We start from the raw sequence: 17,055 nt of genomic DNA on the forward strand, positions 1-17,055 counted from the left end.
GTGCTTTTTGAGGTGTTTTATATATTGATTATGGCTACTTTTGTTATTACGCCAATCTTTTCATGTTGTAATCCTCCTTGAATGGCGGCATACAAATAAAATGACGGCGGTGTTGCAGGGTCATTTTTGGGTTTTTTAGCCGCTTTGAGTTCTCTTTTCTTAAAGGTAATGAATGAATGAATGAATGAATAAATAAATAATGTCAAAGAGAAAAACAACTACCAGACTTTCAGAAGACATCTGAAGGCAGCCCTGTTTAGGGAAGCTTTTAATGTTTAATAGACTATTGTATTTTAATATTTTGTTGGAAGCCCCGCCCAGAGTGGCTGGGGAAACCCAGCCAGATGGGCGGGGTATAAATTATTATTATTATTATTATTATTATTATTATTATTATTGCAGTCAAGCTTAACCTCAGCTCCAGAAAGGCATATCCATCATTGCAAAGTAATACTACTGTATTTTACATCAGTCTAAAAGTGTATAGGCTTTTCAACTGCACAGTGTTGTCTTTCACCCAGAATGGAAAATTTGTTGTTGTTGTTTAGTCATGTCCGACTCTTCGTGACCCCATGGACCAGACAGGCTTCCTCAAACTCGGCCCTCCAGATGTTTTGAGACTACAATTCCCATCATCCCTGACCACTGGTCCTGCTAGCTAGGGATCATGGGAGTTGTAGGCCAAAAAACATCTGGAGGGCCGAGGTTGAGGAAGCCTGGACCAGAGCATGCCAGGCACTCCTGTCTTTCACCGCCTCCCGCAGTTTGGTCAAACTCATGTTAGTAGCTTCAAGAACATTGTCCAACCATCTCGTCCTCTGTCTTCCCCTTCTCCTTGTGCCCTCAAGGAATGGAAAATCAGCTTGCTTGAATAGGCTAAAAGACAAATTGGAGTACAGTGCCTTCAACGTGTCAGATTTCCACATATCTGGACTGTGACTTGGGGGAAGAGAGTTGGTCTTGATAATATTTTGGATGCATTGCAGTCTGGTGATTTTATAATAGGCCCGCCTATTTTATGCTTTTTCCGTTGTGTGTGTGTGTGGGGGGGGGGTAGTTTCCACTGTGGCAAATTGGGAAGCAGATTATCACACTGGGGGGGGGGGCGACGACCCCAAAAGATGGAGGGTTGCAGCTCTTGAGTTGCATATTAAATATAATAAATTGGTGCTGATCAATCATCCTAAAATGCAGGATTGCAAAATACTGGAGTGGGGGGGGGGGAAGCACGGAAGCCTTATTATTTGCAAGACATCTAGTCCATTAACTTTGGGGCTGAGTGGAGGTAGACCTGATAACGCCATGCAATCCCAGGCAGCCTATGCCATCTCCGCTTTTGCAAACTGCTTTCCTTGCGTTCCGTGCATAACAAGACAAAACATGCACCCGCGCGCAGCATCGCGCCCATTTAAAAATGCCCGAGTGTAGCTGGGAGGAAAGGAGGTGTCTTTTTAAAAGTGAGGAGCGGCGGCTGCGGTGGGAAGAAACGCTCTTGATTTTAAAGGTGGGCAGAGGGAGGGAGCTTGCTTGCTTGCCCACCCCCCCTCTTGCAAGAAGGGCTTGGGGAAGAACAGGAACCCGGAGCCTCTCCCTCCTTCCCTCCTCTCCGTCCCCCTCCGCCTCACTTGCAACGTGTTGCAATTCCTCTTAGCGCACATCCAGCTTGCCAAACCGCGGAAAAAGTTTGGAAGTCTTGGAGGAAGCTTCTCTCTCGCTCCCCCCCATTTCCCTTCCGCCCACAACTGGCTGGGCAGCCTGTGGGGTTCGTGACGCAGCGTCTGAATTCTTAGAAGGCAGGGGAGGGGCGCTTTTTTTTTTTTTGGAGGGGGGCGCATTCCTTGTCTCTCCCATCTCCCTCTTTCTTTACCCTCCCATCACCTTCCCAACAGGAGGAGGGGAGCAAAGGCCACTGACTCAGCACGGAGAGAGAGAGAGAGAGAGATAAAGGGTGCGTAAAGACGCAAAGCAGGAGAAGAGGAGAGGGAGATCAGTCCCAGCCCCCCACCCCACCGCTATGAAACTTCCCAGCCCCCCCTCTTCGCCACGGCCTCGCTTGCTGAGTTGCGCCCTGGGCATCCTTCTGACCATTGAGCTCGGACTCTGCGCTCTTCTCCCAGGTAGGGCTGAGTTGGCCAAATGTGTTTGTTTCAACCCCCCCCCCTTCCAAATTGCAGCGTCTTTTAAGAAGGGCGGGAGGTTGGGGGTGGTGGTGGTGAAAGGAGGTACTTGTAGATCTGTCTCTTTAAAAAAAGGAAAAAAAGAAGGGGGGTCGGCTGCTCAGAAAGTTAGCATGCACTCTTCTCCCCCCCCAACACCCCGATTTCCCTCCCCCCGTTTTGGGCAGTTGTTGGGGCATTTTGGGGGGGGGGTGTATGCGAGCTTGCGTTTTGCAAAGGGAGGAGGAGAAACCTGAATGGAACCAGATGTAGTTTGGAATTGCGAAGGGAGGAGGAGATGGAAGTGGCTGTTTTTGAAAGAAACGGGAGGGGGGGCACACACTTGCTTCTCTTCTACCTCCCCATCAGCAAAAAAGAGAGAGGATTTTTCTCTAGTTGCAAGATCTGATCCCTGCTGCATTTGAAATAAATGCTCTTGTTTCTGCGCCGCTGAGGTTTGGGATTTTTATTCTTCCACCAACCAGTTCTGCTTTGCAACCCTGCTTTTTGCATGTGTCCAGCCGTAATAAAAAAAAAACCCAACACACCACTTCATACCACCGGATTTTTTTCCAGAGGAATCAGTGTTTCCAAAAGCAAGAGCGAGCGCATTTTCCAAGCTGGCTTGCGTTGGTCTCCCAATTGTCCCTCCGAGGAGGATAGCGATTTGGCCAGCAACAACAGTGACAGAGACGAGAAAGAAACTAACGAGAGGCATTTGTTGGTCCACAGAGCTTTGTCAAAGGCTCAGTGTATTTGCCTCGCAAGCACACTGGCCTTGCAAGTTGGCCAAATCTGCAAAAAACTTGCTCCAGTGTCTGGACCGGTCAATTGTGCCAGACTGTGACATTTAAAGAAATAAATAAAAACCCCTGCTTTTTGCTCCAGTTTCCATGCAGTCTGCAACCAAAGGATTAACAAAAACAAACAAACGTTGCAGCGTGATAAATTTCTAAAAGAGCCCCATTGTGGCTTACGAAGCGAAAAAAAAGCAGTTTAAAGTAAATCAGGAAGCCGCTGGGAAATGGGGGAGCAGGAAGCTGTTGGGGAAAGGGTCAGGATTGAAGCGGTGTGTGGTCGGTGGGTTGTCTCATTTGGGTGGGAAGTTAGAGCAAAATATGCAATGATGGAGTGAGAGCAGCTTATATACGGCTAATTGGATAGGCGGGTTTGGGTAGGAGGTTGCCCACAACCAGGTGCTCTTCTCTTGTCTCCTCCCACCCAGCAGCTTGCGCACCTCTGCAGCCAGCCAGGTAACTGTACCTGCTCAACACTCGCAGAAACTTGTATCCATCCTGCCTCACCCCCTGGAAAATGGGCCACCCCACTCCCAAAGTACAGCTGCTCCGATCAAATGCAGAGCTCTGCTGCCTGCAGCTCCTTTTACAAGTAAAAACCAGCCGAGGTAGATGGGAATTGTAGTTGAAAAACATCTGGAGGGCACCAGCTTGGAGGAGGCTGGTAAAACAAGGAATTTGGGATATGCAATAATGTAGTTTGTTCCCTAATACGTATGTTGGACTTGGATGTGGGAGACCTGTAGTCATAACTCATGCCACAAAACAGTGGCCGTGAACAATGTTCCTCTCTGTAAAAGGGGAATAATAATAATAATGTCCTAGCTCTCTGGCATTGTGAGGACTTTGGTATTAAATGCTTAGAACGCTGTTGCTGCTTAGCAAGTGAAATACAGTGGTACTTCGGGTTAAGAACTTAATTCGTTCCGGAGGTCCGTTCTTAACCTGAAACTGTTCTTAACCTGAAGCACCACTTTAGCTAATGGGGCTTCCCACTGCCACCGCTGTGCAATTTCTGTTCTTATCCTGAAGCAAAGTTCTTAACCTGAAGCGTTATTTCTGGGTTAGCGGAGTTTGCAACCTGAAGCGTATGTAACCTGAAGCGTATGTAACCTGAGGTACCACTGTAAGCTAAAAGGAAATTAAGAGTCAAGAGGTGATACAGAATGTGAAATGATGTGTTTTAAAAACACTCGGTGCAGTTTCACTGAGGCTGCATACATACCATACATTTAAAGCGCAGTTAAAACACATGACTTTCCCCAAAGAAGCCTGGGAACTGCAGTTCTTTAAGGGTGCTGGGAATTACAGTTCTGTGACAGGTAGATGACCGTTCCCATAATTATTTTGGGGAAGTAATATGCTTTCAATGTATGGTGTGAACACAGCACAGTGTAAAAGGAAGACAGGTTCTAATGGTTCTTACACTTGAGCTTTAAGATATATCAATGGACTTCTTTTTGAGCACTTGCATATTTCTAGTGTGTGTTTTAAAAAGCTGCATAACTATGTTGTACTGTGGTTGGCCTGTTGATTTCGAAGGCCGCTCTTAAAAATGAGAAGTGAACTGTTGGCGTAACTCAGTCGTCCATCGGACAACTGGCATCTATGGTAACTTTCTTTCTAATTTAATTTGCTCAAAGATAGCTTCTTTTCCATTATTGAAAGGGTCACTTCTGCCTACGTGTTGGATGGAATGGAAGGATTTAGAAGCAAAGCTGTGAGATCTCTTAAAAAAAAAAACAACATGGCAATTTTGAGTCCTTTTTTATTATTTGAACAAAGAGAAGTAATGTGTGGGATGCGAGTCAAGAGCCTCTGCTAACCTCTAGGTTAGATTACTGCAATGTGTTATACATGGGGCTGCATCTGAATACTGTTCTGAAACTTCAGCGGGTGCAGAATTCAGCATCCAGGGGCAAGGCAGTTTGAGCATATAATGCCAACCCTGGCCTGACCAGTTAGTTTCCAGGCCCAATTCAAGGTGCTGGTTTTGACCTATAAAGCCTTAAACAGCTCGGGACTGCAATACCTCAAGGACTTTCTCCGTTCATATTAACAGTCTGGACCCAGTGACCATCATCTGAGGCCCTTCTTCATACGCCCTCTCCAAAAGAGGTCGGGGGGGGGGCAATACGAGAGCAGGGCCTTTTCAGTGGTAGCTCCCCATTTGTGGAGTGCTCTTTGTTACATATCTTTAGGCGCCAGGCAAAAACATTCCTCTTCTCCCAGGCCTCTCGCTAATTAAACAACCTATGAGCCAGTGTGGTGTAGTAGTTAAGAGTGGTAGACTCGTAATCTGGGGAACCGGGTTCCATTTTCGAGCGTGCCTCGGAAGTCAAACGGCTTCCGCTGCGTGTTTTCCAATTTTCTTATTTGAATTTGCAGGCAGCCCTTTGCGCCTCGGTTTTCAAACGTTTCGTAACTCGAACGGTCTTCCGGAACGGATTGTGTTCGAGAACCGAGATACCACTGTACTTGGGAAGAAAGGAATGAGCAGATCAAAGCCTTCCTTCTATAGCTCTCGCCACCAAAACCTTTGCCTAAAAGGAAAAAGCATCCTGAAAGACGCTTGTGTTTTGTTCCAACCAGGGCCGGATTTAGGTTTGATGAGGCCCTAAGCTACTGAAAGTAATGGGACCCTTTATATGTCCAGCTGTCCTTTGTCAACAACAAATTGTCACTGTTTTTTTGTGTTGAATATATGCTGTATCATAATTTATGGACCTAATAGGTATCTGAAGCCATTTGCACATAACAAATAGGAGCCTACACAACACAAAACACTGTTGCTGTATGTAGGTTTTATTTTATTTGTTTTTCATCTTATATTTTGGAAATGTATATCCTGTTTTTTCCCCCCCTTTAAATTTTTTGGGGTCCCCCAAGAGAGTGGGGCCCTAAGCTATAGCTTGTTTAGCTTATACGTAAATCTGGAACTGGTTCCAACTCAAACCTATGAATGCCTGTCAGTGCTGCTGCTTTCGCTTGGGGGCATTCCTGGCTCACCGTTAACATGTCTCCGTAGAGCAGCCCCTCAAAACTGCCAAACACAAATCAATAACCCTAAAGCAGCGTTCCACCTGTGCTCAATCTGTAGCCCCATAAAGAAAGCCCCACGCATCAGTTCTCAAGAGGTTTTTTTTAGAACATCTGTTGGTCTTTCCCTGTCTCTGTCCCTCTTGCAGGTCTTGGAACAGCCCCCCCCCCCTTCACATAAAAGGAGCTCTAGGGGAGGAGTTGTCGTTGCGGCACTCCTTGGTGCGTGGAGTGCCGCAGGGCGCAATCCTCTCCCTGATGCGTTTTAACATCTTTATGTGCCCCCTTGACCAGCTTGTCCGGAGTTTGGGTTGCCACCAGTATGCTGATGACACCCACCCACTCGCTGGATCATCACCTTGTCGTGGTGAGTGGGCTTGCATGTTCCTATGACCCTTGTGAGCGAAGCCATCGGGAATCTCGTACGTAATTCTGGTGGTCAACAAAAGAGGTTTAAAGACTGTCTCAAGGCAAATCTTTAAAAATGTAGTATAAACACCGACAACTGGGAAACACAATGGCCTGTGAGCGCTCCAGTTGGAGAACAGCCTTTACCAAAGGTGTCATGGGCTTTGAAGACACTCGAACTCAGGACGCAAGGGAGGAACGTGCTAAGAGGAATCCACACCATGATCAACTCCCACCTGGAAACCAATGTCCCCACTGTGGAAGGACGTGTGGATCCAGAATTGGCCTCCACAGTCACTTGCAGACTCATTGTTAAAACCGTGTTTATGGAAGACAGTCTTACTCGGCTACGAGTGATCGCCAAAGAAGAAGATGACACCCAACTTTATCTGTTGATGGACGGCCACCCTGACTCGGCCCCAGACACACTGATCAGGTGCTTGGAAGCTGTGGATGGACATCTGCATGGGAGCCAGTTGGAGTCAAATCCTTCGAAGACAGAGGTCCTTTGGCTGGGTCGGGACATCATGGGGCTGGAGGGCCAACTCCCATCTCTTGCAGGGGCACAATTAGTGCCAGCGCCTTCTGTCAAGAGTCTGGGTGTAATCTTCAACGGCTCCTTTTCTAGTTCTATTTCTATTTCTGTAACTCTTGTAGGTTACAGCTACAACAAAGGCGGCATTTTTCCATCTCCGCCGTGCTAAGCAGTTGGTCCCCTTACCTCTCTCGCCCTGATCTGGCCACAGTGATCCATGCGACGGTCACCTCCAGTCTTGATTATTGTAATTCAGTCTATGCGGGGCTACCCCTGAAGCTGGCCCAGAAATTCCAGCGGGTGCAGAATGCCGCTGCGAGGCTCCTTACGGGGTCCTTGCCGCGGGACCACATTCATCCAGTGCTTTACCAGCTGCACTGGCTTCCGGTGGAGTACAGGGTCATGTTTAAGGTGCTGGTTTTAACCTTTAAAGCCCTATACGGCCTAGATCACAAAGGCAGGACTAGGAGGTCCCATATTAAGAGAGTAGCCTATTACGGTATGTGCCTTTGCTCTTCCCTCCTCAGGTAACTTGCCGTTGTGTTTCCCCCTCCTGTAAAAGGTTTTGAAACCTCCAGCGGCTGTAATTTTCTAAGTTCTCCTGCAAGTGGTAATTTTCTACTTTTAGCCCTTTCGTCTGTTTTTAGAGTCAGCCGATCTCTCCCTTTCGGTCATAGGCACAAATTCTTTTTCTGGTCTGGACGTTTGAGTATGACCTTACGGTTTCTAAACTCATCTATCCAGGAGCATGGCGAAGACTCGGGAGAGCTAACCTTTCCCAGAACCTGTAATGTCTTTTGTTTTTGGGGTTGCTGACAACATTGCATCCTTTTGTACCTGCATGGAAAGGGATCTTGAGAGTGAATGAATCCCGCCCCTCTCTCTCTCTATATATATGGCATACCCTCCAAGATTTCCCCAATGAAAATAGGGATGTCCTAAACAACAACAACAACAACAACAACAACAACAACAACAACAGTTCCCCTTCCATCTGACTGGGTTGCCCCAGTCACTCTGGGCAGCTTCCAACCTATATAAAAACATTGAACATAAAAAAAAAAAACATTTCCTATACAGGGCTGCCTTCAGATGTCTTCTGAAGATTGTCTAGTTACTTATCTCCTTGGCTCGGTGGGTCACATAACTCCATACCCTCCAGGGTGAATAAAAATCAATGATTAAAAAAAACAAAAACGGATTTTTAAAATTTAAATTGAATTTTTTAAAATTTAAATTGAATTTTTTAAAAATTTAAATCGGATTTTTAAAATAAAATGCTTTTGTAGGAAAAATCTTTCTAAAAATAGTTTTCTGTTTAAGTTACATTATAGTCCAAAGGCTATTCATCAGGAAATCAGGATTTGTTTTAAGTTTTTCATGTGTGCTAAAACTCAGTCTAAGTTTTTTTTTAAAATAAAAAAAAAATTGTTTAAGCACATCAGTTAACAAACATGGATACATATGCTATAATGTTATTGTTTTAGTTAAATAAATTGTTTAAATTTTTATTAAGGAAATGATTATTATTCTCCTACCATTAAAATACAGCAGAAAAGTTGTCCAAATATAAACAATAATTTCATAAATACCTCTCCTTGTATTTCTAATAGTATAACCAAATGAGTAATTTTTGATAGAACTGTAAAAACAACTCTGAAAATTTATTATTCCAAAAACGAAACCTTCTTCTGGTTGTAAATGTTAAGATTATACAAGCAAGAATGAGTCTTTCTGTAAAAAACATGATTTAAATAAAGTCTTACTGACTAGTGATTTAAATCAAGTCTTTAAAAGGTAAAGGTAAAGGACCCCTGACAGTTAAGTCCAGTCATACATGACTCTAGGGTTGTGGCGCTCATCTCACTTTACAGGCCAAGGGAGCTGACGTTTGTCCGAAGACAGTTTTTCCAGGTCATGTGGCCAGCATGACTAAGCCGCTTCTGGCACAACGCAACGGAAACCAGAGCGCACGTAAACTCCATTTACCTTCCCGCCGGAGCGGTACCTATTTATCTACTTGCACTGGCATGGTTTCGAACTGCTAGGTTGGCAGGAGCTGGGAAAGAGCAACAGGATCTCACTCGGTCGCAGGTTTTCGAACCGCCGACCTTCTGATCAGCAAGCCCATGAGGCTCAGTGGTTTAGACCACAGCGCCACCTGCACCCCTTACCTCTAACTATCACTATTGTAGGATACGGATGGGCAACCTTTTTTTGACACGAGGGCCATATTCCCAACTGGGCAACCGTTCAGGGGCCACATGCCATCGCTAGGTGGTTACCCAGAAAGGAACACGGGCAGCGGAACATTTGTGGATTTTACCTTTGCACAGTACTGTAGACAAGTTTCTTCACATTCACCCATCCCTCTCCAACCTCCAGCAAGGAGCATGCTCAGTTAATTCCAGGACCACTGAGGGCTGTGGCCTGGGAAGAGGGTGTGTGGTCTGAGGACAGTCCTGAGGGCCAGAAAGGAGTCTGGGGCCAAATTAAGCCTCTGGGCCCGAGATTCTCACTTGACTGGGATTTCACTTGGACTTGTTGTTGTTCAGTCGTTCAGTCGTGTCTGACTCTTCGTGACCCTATGGACCAGAGCACGCCAGGCACCCCTATCCTCCACTGCCTCCCGCAGTTTGGCCAAACTCATTCCAGTCGCTTTGAGAACACTGTCCAACCACCTCATCCTCTGTCGTCCCCTTCTCCTTGTGCCCTCCATCTTTCCCAACATCAGGGTCTTTTCCAGGGAGTCTTCTCTTCTCATGAGGTGGCCAAAGTACTGGAGCCTCAACTTCAGGATCTGCCCTTCCAGTGAGCACTTAGGGCTGATTTCTTTAAGGATGGATAAGTTTGATCTTTTTGCAGTCCATGGGACTCTCAAGACTCTCACTTGGACACTACTACCCAATTTAGTTGTCCACGGGCTCTTACTGTTAGACTTTCTAAGTTTCCTTTTCCATCCAATCTATTGAAAGGTTGAGGGAGCTGACCCAATTCCTCGACGGCCCGCAAGATTGCCTGTTCTTTAAGGCTTTGAATTCCAACAACTTCGTTAACTGTCAGCTCAGGTGTTTGTTTGTTTGTCTGTCTGTCAATTTCTGGTTACAGGTGGGTAGCCGTGTTGGTCTGCCATAGTCGGTCTGCCATGAAGAAGTGTGCATGCACACGAAAGCTCATACCAGGAACAAACTCAGTTGGTCTCTAAGGTGCTACTGGAAAGAATTTTTGATTTTGTTTTGTCAATTTCTGGTGATTCTCCTTTGGAGGGTTCCCCAACCCTTTGGAGCAGAATTGGGGGGGGGGAGGCCTACAGGAGGAAAACCAATTCCCCTCACATTCTGCTGATGGAAGTGTTATGGTCATCTGAACAGCACATTGTATACAATCTAGAAGCAACATCTCATCAGCTGAAAACCCTGCCCTTAAGCCAGAAACACGGCAACAGCCTGACTCCAGCTATGGCCTGGGTCTTGAGAGGAACTTTGCTTAAAGAGATTGGCTTGGTGCGAGAAGGTAATTGCAGGTTTTAATAACCGTTTAGGGTTTCAAGTAAAGCAGCAAGTAAAATGCGGTTCTGCAAGAATGCATGTTTTCATATTCAGAGGCGGTTGTATACAGTACTATTCTGGCTGGCTGCCCTTGCTATCTGGGAAACTGCCTCGTACTTTATTCCTGCAGAGCTGTTTGCTACCAATATTGAAAGCAGACCCCACCAAATCTGGGCACTATTTCACATTATGCCTGCTCTAACCCGGCTTTTCATTTTATTTCATGTATTTGTTTATTAAATGTGTATACCAACCTTTCTCCGAAGATCACAGAGGAACATAAAATTACGAAATAAGAACACAAAATACAAAACAAACAAACAAACAAGCAAGAAGCAAACCAATAACCTCGCCCCGCCCGGCACGAACAATTTTAAAAGGCCATAGATTGTTTAATCGAAGGCCTGGTTAAAAGGTACGTTATGAAGGCCCCAGGTGAGCCTCCCTAGGGAGAGCATGCTGCAAACGGGGAGCCATTGCAGAAAAGGCACGTTCTCGTGTTGTCACCCTCCGGACCTCTCATGGAGGGGGCACACAAAGATGATTATCATTGCAGGGTCCGGGTCGGTTCATATGGGGGAGAGATATTGCAGTCCTGAGCCTTTTAAAATTTTATAGGTCAAAACCAGCACTTTGATTTGGGCTCAGAAACTTAATTGTCGGCCAGTGCAGTCAGGCCAGGATTAGTGTAATATGTTCAAACTGTCTTGTCTTGGTGAGCAACCTGGCCTCTGAATTAATGGGTTGACCTGTGTTGTTGGGACAATAGGGAGTTCCTAACTACATGGAGGTTTTTTTTTTAATATATATTAAATGTATATTCTGTTTTAATTTTCACAGACTCTGGGATATTCCTCATCTATAGCAGTGGTCTGCAAGGCTGCTTGGAGACTAAGGACTCTCTAGTGAAAATTTCCAAGAGCTGCAACAACAGCCTCCCAGCTCAGAAGTGGAAATGGGTTTCCCGGAACCGGCTTTTCAACGTTGGCACCATGCAGTGTTTGGGGGTCTCCTGGAAGTCTTCAAACTCCAGCGCGACAGCCCAGGCCCTAGGCACCTATGAGTGCGACCGGGAATCTGTCAACATGCGGTGGAACTGCCGGAGCCTGGGTGACCAGCTTTCCCAGTATTTGAGCTCCAGGTTGGGGAACTGGTCGCTGACTCCATCGGAGAGGGGCGACCAGGCACGGGGAGGCCAATGGAAGATCTATGGCCACGATGAAGATTTGTGCTCCAGGCCGTATTCTGGTAAAGCCTCTATGAGAGGATTGAAGCTTATTCTTTATCATTCTTTGCTGCTGGTGGTAGTTCAGTGGTACCTTGGTAGTCAAACGGCTTGACTCCAAAACAAATCGGCTCCCAAACGCTGCAAACCCAGAAGTGAGTGCTCTGGTTTGTGAACGTTTTTCGGAAGCCAAACGTCCAACACGGCTTCCGATTGAGTGCAGGAAGCTCCTGCAGCCAATCGGAGGCCGCGCCTTGTTTTTTGAACGTTTTCTGAAGTCGAACGGACTCCCGGAACGGATTTAATTCGAGAACCAAGGTACCATTGTATGTGTTTCACGGGTTTGCTGTGCGAATTCAGAAGGCGGGTCTCTCAGCTGCACCATTGCTGGATCTAGCACAGCAAAAGTGGTTCCTTCTACGTTCCGCACTGAGTTGTAGGAGTTTTCAGAGCTTAGGATTGCTGTGCAAATCATAGTTGAGTGGAGCGTCAGAAATCGTAAAATTTCCAACTGTTTGTAAAAAGCCAAAGCAAGTGGGAAAATGGTGGTGTGTTTCTGAAAGATGGATCCTTGATTCTTTGCCTCTCTTCCGCGATGCTCACTGCGCTCCCGCCATATTTTAACTGTTGCGCTTGAGTTTCATTTTGCCAAAGTCTGGGCCGCCGCCAAAGCCACCGACCACCATTCAGTCTAAATAACGCTTAAGTTCAAACATCAGCCTCAGTTTGCATTGGAAACAGCTGCATAGTGAAATTGTGGTTTAAATTGCTTTAGTTTGAATCTAGGTTAAGTTGGTTGCCTTCTGGCTGTTTCCATACTGGGCCCTTGCTGTGAAATAGCTGTGCTTTTACTCACTTTCAGCGAGGAATCTGCAAAACATCTTAACAAAGCATCCCCCGCTTTATCTTTTCGTAAACCCCTTTGAGGCTGTTTTTTTGCCCCCCCCCCCACAATCAAGCAGTGTACAAATTTTACGAAATAAAATAAACATGTTTGCAGTTCAGATTTTGTTTTTATTCATAGCTCAATTTTTTTTAAGTTTTATAGCTCAGTAGAACAGTTCTACATTTTCTCCAGGTTTAGAGGATCCATTTCATTACAATTTTGGCTGTTTGGGGACTACGACTCCCATCACCCCTAGCTAACAGGACCAGTGGTCAGGGGTGATGGGAATTGTAGTCCCAAAACAGCTGGAGGGCCAAGTTTGGTCATGCCTGGGTTAGATCATATGGCCTTTGGAGATTGCGTTCTAACCATTTCCTTCTCTAGGGTCTAGCTCTCCTCCTAGGAATCAGCTGTGTCACATTATAACCCTTCCATTTACCTAAATAATACAGTGGTACCTCGGGTTAAGTACTTAATTCGTTCCGGGGGTCCGATCTTAACCTGAAGCATACTTAACCTGAAGCACCACTTTAGCTAATGGGACCTCCTGCTGCCGCTGTGCCGCCAGAGCACGATTTCTGTTCTTAAGCGGAGTTCTTAACCTGAAGCGTACTTAACCTGAAGCATACGTAACCCGAGGTACCAATGTACTACCTTTAAATCTGGTGTCCCCCACCCCACACCGCCAAAAAAAGAGACTGCAGTTGAAGGAAACTGTGATTGGTAGTGAGGCAGGGAGAGAGTTCGTATTCTTTTATCCTCACATGCGGGTGGCACTGTGGGTTAAACCACAGAGCCTAGGGCTTGCTGATCAGAAGGTCGGCGGTTTGAATCCCCACAACGGGGTGAGCTCCCGTTGCTCGGTCCCAGCTCCTGCCCACCTAGCAATTTGAAAGCACATCAAAGTGCAAGTAGATAAATAGGTACTGCTCCCGCGGGAAGGTAAACAGTGTTTCTGTGCGCTGCTCTGGTTCGCCAGAAGCGGCTTAGTCATGCTGGCCACATGACCCAGGAGCTGTACACCGCTTCCCTCGGCCAGTAAAGCGAAATGAGCGCCACAACCCCAGAGTCGGACATGACTGGACCCTAATGGTCAGGGGTCCCTTTACCTTTATCTTCACACAGTTGTCCCAGAGCAGATTCTCTCTCTCTTAACTTATGGGGCTGGGGAAAGAGAGATTGCCCATTTGGCCACAGGGTATTAGTGTGGCTATTCCACTTCCAGCTTAAAGCATAACAGCGATTCTGTGCTGCTAAATTGTCCCCATCTAGGAGCACACTTTGATTCCCAGTGAGGAAAGTTCGCCATGACTAACGAAGGTTCCACTAAAATGAGTGCAGGATTAAAGCTCAACTAATTTAGCCTGCGTGGAACCCTCTTTCACCAAACCTATGTGTGTTCTAAATTGCAGCATAAAACTGCTCTGTGATGTGGAACTGAACTGTTCTGTGAAACGTTGCTTTTCTATCCCTCAAGGCTGCATAGGCAGGTACCTGATAGAATCTAAGGAGCCAGATGGAGGACTGAATTTCTAGAGGACCAGGAGGAGTCTGGCGTTCCAGTGCTCTTTAACCTTTCTTCAAAATAAGTGCACGGCAAAAATGCCCCTTTTTGTTTAATTTGAGTAATTTATTTACTTCACGGAACTGAGCTGTTCTTTGGCAGAAAATTTGGGCTATGTTGATGCGGACTGTTTTGGGAGGAAAAAAATATACCTGAGTACATATACATGTATTGCAAGTTGACCAAATGAACAAGAAACTCAGAACTTGGACCAGAGAGCAGTTTACGAATATGAATGGAGTCGTAGCCCAAAATTCATAAGTCAAGTCATTGTGTCTTTCTAAAAGGACAAATGAGCTCACGGTGGAGGGCAAATCCTCACCACCTCTGCGTTGTTGATATATTAGGAGAGGAAGGGGGGAATCGCATTTCAAGGAAGTTCTTGTTTTGCTTTGCCTCTTCCCAGTCCGCTTTTGATGTGCTAACTTTTCAGACAATGCCAAACCCCAAATCCTTGCAAACCAATTCTGGTTTGAATAGTCGGGAAGACCTTTTTTTAAGTGTCTCCTATTTTTGCCGCAGTAAATAGACTAAACCTTTTGCTTTGGGAATTAAGGCCAAAGCATGTACGTTTTCAAACCCTGTGAGATATCAGTTTGCCTGCTGAATATTTAGGAGCTCAGATGCAAATGGTCTTATTTGATGTCTTTGCTTTCTGCTAGTTTGATGACCTTGAATCTTTTTCAGCCAGCTGTGCTTCGGTCAGCATCCTGCCATTAACAAACAAGCCCTGTGTTCTGAACAACCCGGTTGATGCAGGATTTTAATGTTTGTTTTGGTAGCGCGGTGCGCGCATACTCTCGCTGCATGTGGAAAAAATTTCATCATGTGCTCAGTGGAGCAGTCCGCCAGCCCAAATATGTGCTGGATTAATTTGAAGTCAGGCAGGGTATGCTGTGAGGGCACAGCTAGCCGGAGGAATTGTGGGATGGCGTGTTGAATCTTAACGTAGGGCTGCAAGGTTGCCAAGGCCTTTGGGGTTAAATGATAAGCGTTCTCTCTCTCTCCATATCAAAGAAGGGCCCTCCATATGAGCTCTTTCTCTCTGTGTGTTTTATCTCTCTCTCTCTCCTGTACCTCCAGAAATTTACACCATTCAAGGCAACTCTCACGGGAAGCCCTGTACCATCCCTTTCAAATACGACAACCAGTGGTTCTATGACTGCACCAGCATGGGGCGTGGAGATGGCCACCTCTGGTGTGCCACCACACAGGATTACGGCAAAGATGAAAGATGGGGGTTCTGCCCCATTAAGAGTAAGTTGCTTCTATAGGGTGGGAAATCACGGGCACCGATGGGCGTGTAGCAGCCAAGCCACAGGAGTGAACAGATGGTTGTGCTAACTGTTCAACCGAAAAACAGTCCTCCTTTCTTAAGGCACCATCGGAGGTTGCCTTCTAAGCCTCCAGGGTTTTGGTTTCCAAAACTACCCTTCTGTAAGTGTCCCGTGTTCACACACACAGACACACACACACCCTGAGCAGTTGCACTGTTTTCTTTGATTCAGCCTTCCCCCTCAAGAGTTGGAGTATTGATGAATATTCCATGCTGGTGTCTAGGGACAAGGGACTGAAACAAGTAGCGTTCACCGTAAATAGATAAGATAGGCGTGCAAGTGCTGCAGAAGTTGTAGTACTGTATAGAAGGACACCTATGATCGGCCTCTTTCCCGTATTGTGACAAAGGGTAAACAATACAGTGGTACCGGTACCTCTTGTTACGAGGTCTGTTCTTAACCTGAAACTGTTCTTAACTAGAGGCGTGCTTTCGCTAATGGGGCACCTTGCTGCCACCGCGCCGCCGGCACACAATTTCCGTTCCCATCCTGGGGCAAAGTTCTCAACTCGAGGTAACACTTCCAGGTTAGCGGAGTTTGGTAACCTGAAGCTTTTGTAACATGAGGCGTTTGTAACTCAAGGTACCACTGTATACACATTAATTTGAGACTGTCCTTTACCCTCAGGGCTCAAAGTAAGTTAGGTGTCTTACAAATGTATATAAAATAAAGCAGACATTGAATGGGTTGCTTCCCAGAGTGCTCAGTTTGAAAGGTAAGAGTGCAAGCCTATAGAAGGCCATATCACCATTCCCAAACTGCTGTCCCATCTTCTCTTATCCCTGCTATAAAGTATAAGGTATAGCCACTGCCTTCTCACCCCTGCCCCCACTTCACAGGCCCCTGTCACACAACACAGAGGCTCGAAAAAGCCTTCCCTAAAACTGGAAAAGTGACTTGGAAGTTTACAGCATGTTATTCTTTGAAGGAGAACTACCGTATTTTTCGCTCCATAAGACCACTTTTTTCCTCCTAAAAAGTAAGGGGAAATATCTGCGCGTCTTATGGGGCGAATGGTGGTCCCTGGAGCTGAATTGCCCGGGGGCCAAAAGAGGATCATGCTTTTTATTTTACAAAGAGAAAAGGGGGTGTTGAAAGGACCCCGCTCAGCAGCTGATCAGCAAGAGATCGGGAGAGAGATAAGAGTCCCGGCTCCCTTTCAGCCCCGCCCTCCATTGTTGAATGTGCTGCAGAGGGAGGTTGTTTGTTTCCCCAGCGACATGTGACTGGCTGATTAGATTATCTGTCTGGAAATTGTAGAAAAGGCTCCCTTTCCTTTAGCAGCTGCAGAAATGTGAGTTAAACCCCATAAAAACAGGGCTTTTCCTCTTTGCTTTTCCCCCTTTGCAAAACTTTTAGCTGATCCTCAAAAAACCAGGGCTTTTCCCTTTGCAAAAAAAGCTGCAAAACTTTTAGCTGATCCTCAAAAAACAACAACCCATGGCTTTTAGAGGAGGAAAACCAGAAAAAATATTTTTTCTTGTTTCCTCCTCTAAAAATGAGGTGCGCCCTATGGTCCGGTGCATCCTATGGAGCGAAAAATACGGTACCTGAAAATGA

At 46.1% G+C, this 17,055-nt stretch overlaps 1 protein-coding gene across 1 annotated transcript in view; it reads left to right on the top strand.

The window, feature by feature from the left end:
* The first annotated feature begins 1,968 nt into the window (after positions 1 to 1,968).
* The window catches only part of MRC2 (mannose receptor C type 2), a 65,808-nt gene continuing 50,721 nt past the window's right edge, over positions 1,969 to 17,055 (top strand). Inside the window, exons 1-3 of the mRNA XM_033169123.1 lie at positions 1,969 to 2,117; positions 11,324 to 11,731; positions 15,242 to 15,415. Coding sequence (XP_033025014.1) covers positions 2,015 to 2,117; positions 11,324 to 11,731; positions 15,242 to 15,415 — 685 coding nt within the window. The 5' untranslated portion in view covers positions 1,969 to 2,014. The remainder of the gene's footprint in view (positions 2,118 to 11,323; positions 11,732 to 15,241; positions 15,416 to 17,055) is intronic.

This window comes from Lacerta agilis, chromosome 14, assembly GCF_009819535.1.
Source record: "Lacerta agilis isolate rLacAgi1 chromosome 14, rLacAgi1.pri, whole genome shotgun sequence".
Classification (NCBI taxonomy): Eukaryota; Metazoa; Chordata; class Lepidosauria; order Squamata; family Lacertidae; genus Lacerta; species Lacerta agilis.